The sequence below is a fragment of the Poecilia latipinna genome, unplaced genomic scaffold (genome assembly GCF_001443285.1).
Source record: "Poecilia latipinna isolate Pla-1442-1.1 unplaced genomic scaffold, P_latipinna-1.0 Scaffold533, whole genome shotgun sequence".
Taxonomy (NCBI): domain Eukaryota; kingdom Metazoa; phylum Chordata; class Actinopteri; order Cyprinodontiformes; family Poeciliidae; genus Poecilia; species Poecilia latipinna.
Window position 1 is genome coordinate 8688 of NW_015113149.1, and position 2044 is coordinate 10731.

General features: G+C 40.6%; 1 protein-coding gene across 1 annotated transcript in view; it reads left to right on the forward strand.

The window, feature by feature from the left end:
• Positions 1–1555: 1555 nt before the first annotated feature.
• The window catches only part of LOC106952653 (tripartite motif-containing protein 16-like), a 9256-nt gene continuing 8767 nt past the window's right edge, over positions 1556–2044 (forward strand). Inside the window, exon 1 of the mRNA XM_015040893.1 lies at positions 1556–2029. Within this exon, the coding sequence (XP_014896379.1) occupies positions 1556–2029 (474 nt within the window). The remainder of the gene's footprint in view (positions 2030–2044) is intronic.

Here is a 2044-nt window from a genome sequence, read left to right on the forward strand (position 1 = left end):
TAATATTCCCACTTCCAGAAAAAAAAATAAACACACATCCATATTTGCCCTGAACCCCCCTATGTGGGTTAAATGGTTCGTTCCTGCTTGGAGCTTCAGAGTGACGCTGTTCAGCAGCAAGCAGTAGGAAACACGAACCACTGTGACGGTTACTATGCTGCTAAGAAAAGTTATAAAATCAGGTTTTCAAAAAACCTGATACCAGGAATAAAGATTAGGGTGATGGCGTTGAGGCCTTCCAACCTCAAGGACTTGGAGCTGATCACCAAATATTAGTCCACCAAAATACTAGAGAAAACATGCAAAATGCTGGCCAGTGATTACAAGAAGGGCTTGCTGCTGCAATGTCAGTAAGGATATCACTGCTGATAACTGAGGAAGGGGTAAAGACAAAGAAATAACATTTTATCATGCCTTGACTCTAGCCCATAAAGACTCTATCCCCCTCACTCTGCTGAACCAGATTTCATTTTATTGATTCATTCCAGACACAGGCGAGCACATCCACATTAACACCAGTATGAATCTGTGCATCTAAATATGTATACCTTCATACACGTGTGCACACACACTAGAACATATAAAATATATGTAAATTTTACATATATGTAAAATGTATATCAATACATCTGCTTTAACAGAATGCACAAGAATAAATCTGTAAAGTAAGTATATACCCAAGGTGCACTCATCTGTCCATACATACCCATCAACACACACAGTACAAATGATACTGACATATAATGTTATATTATAATCATATAATGACACACAGTATAAATCTGACTTTTCCTTTATTTGTTCATTGTTAGAAAACACTGAGGGACATGTCCATGAGTGGGAATGAGTGGAAGGCTTTAGTCATGATGGAAGAAACGTCATAACAACATGTAATCTCTGAGCTGCATCTGCAGATAAATCAACCTGTGGAGCCACAATCTTGTCTCCAGCACCCATAATGCTGAAAGGCAGAAGACGTCAGAAATACTTACACCGAGTCTGAGGAATGCTCAGATCAAAGACTCAGGGTGTGTTGAAGTGATGAATCTGTTGGATAAGGACTACTGGAGCTGCGTGGTGTCGGAATATTACCAGAACAACTGTGACAGGCTCTTGTAGTCTGAGTTAAAGAAATACAGTTTGTTTGTTCAGTTTCAGGAGTTTGAGTTGCTCAGGAGTTGTTTTTATTCGTTGAATTTAATGTGAATTCAGTCCACTCACGTGAAAAAGTTTACTGCATCATTCACAAAGCTGTGAAAAGGTTTTCACTGGCAAATTTCACTCTTGAATATTTGAGGTAAAAGGACTCCAAAAGTGGGTGTAGGTGAGAACAACTAGTGATCAGAACCTATGATCATTCCTTTTTACCAAGTATGGAGAAAAAGAGACCAGAAAGAGTTAATGCACCTTCAGGGAATCAGTCTGAAAATATATCATCTTCCTGCTATGAAATAGTGATTCCAGTTCATCCACATATTTTTAAGGTGGGTGTAGCTTGCATCTGTTGATAGTCAAAGTTGTCTGATTCAAACGTTTTCATTGTAACTGAGGTAAAATGGCTCAGAGAGGAGTACAGGTAGACGTAGACTCTCTGTCCTGTTCCATCTGTTTGGATCTACTGACGGATCCGGTGACGATTCCCTGTGGACACAGTTACTGTATGAACTGTATTCAACACCACTGGGATGAAGATCAAAGGAGAATCCACAGCTGCCCTCAGTGCAGAAAAGCCTTCATACCGAGGCCTGGACTGGAGAAAAACTTCTTGTTAGCTTCTTTAGTCGATGATCTGAAGAAAACTGGACTCCAAGCTGCTCTACCAGATCACCGCTATATTGGACCTGAAGATGTGGCGTGTGATGTCTGCACTGGGAGGAAGATGAAAGCTGTCAAGTCGTGTCTATCCTCTTCAGCTTCTTATTGTGAGAATCACCTCCAACCTCACTATGATACTCCACCATTTCAAAAACACAAACTGGTGAATCCCTCCAAGAACCTCCAGGAGAACATCTGCTCTCGTCATGATGAGGTGATGAAGATCTTC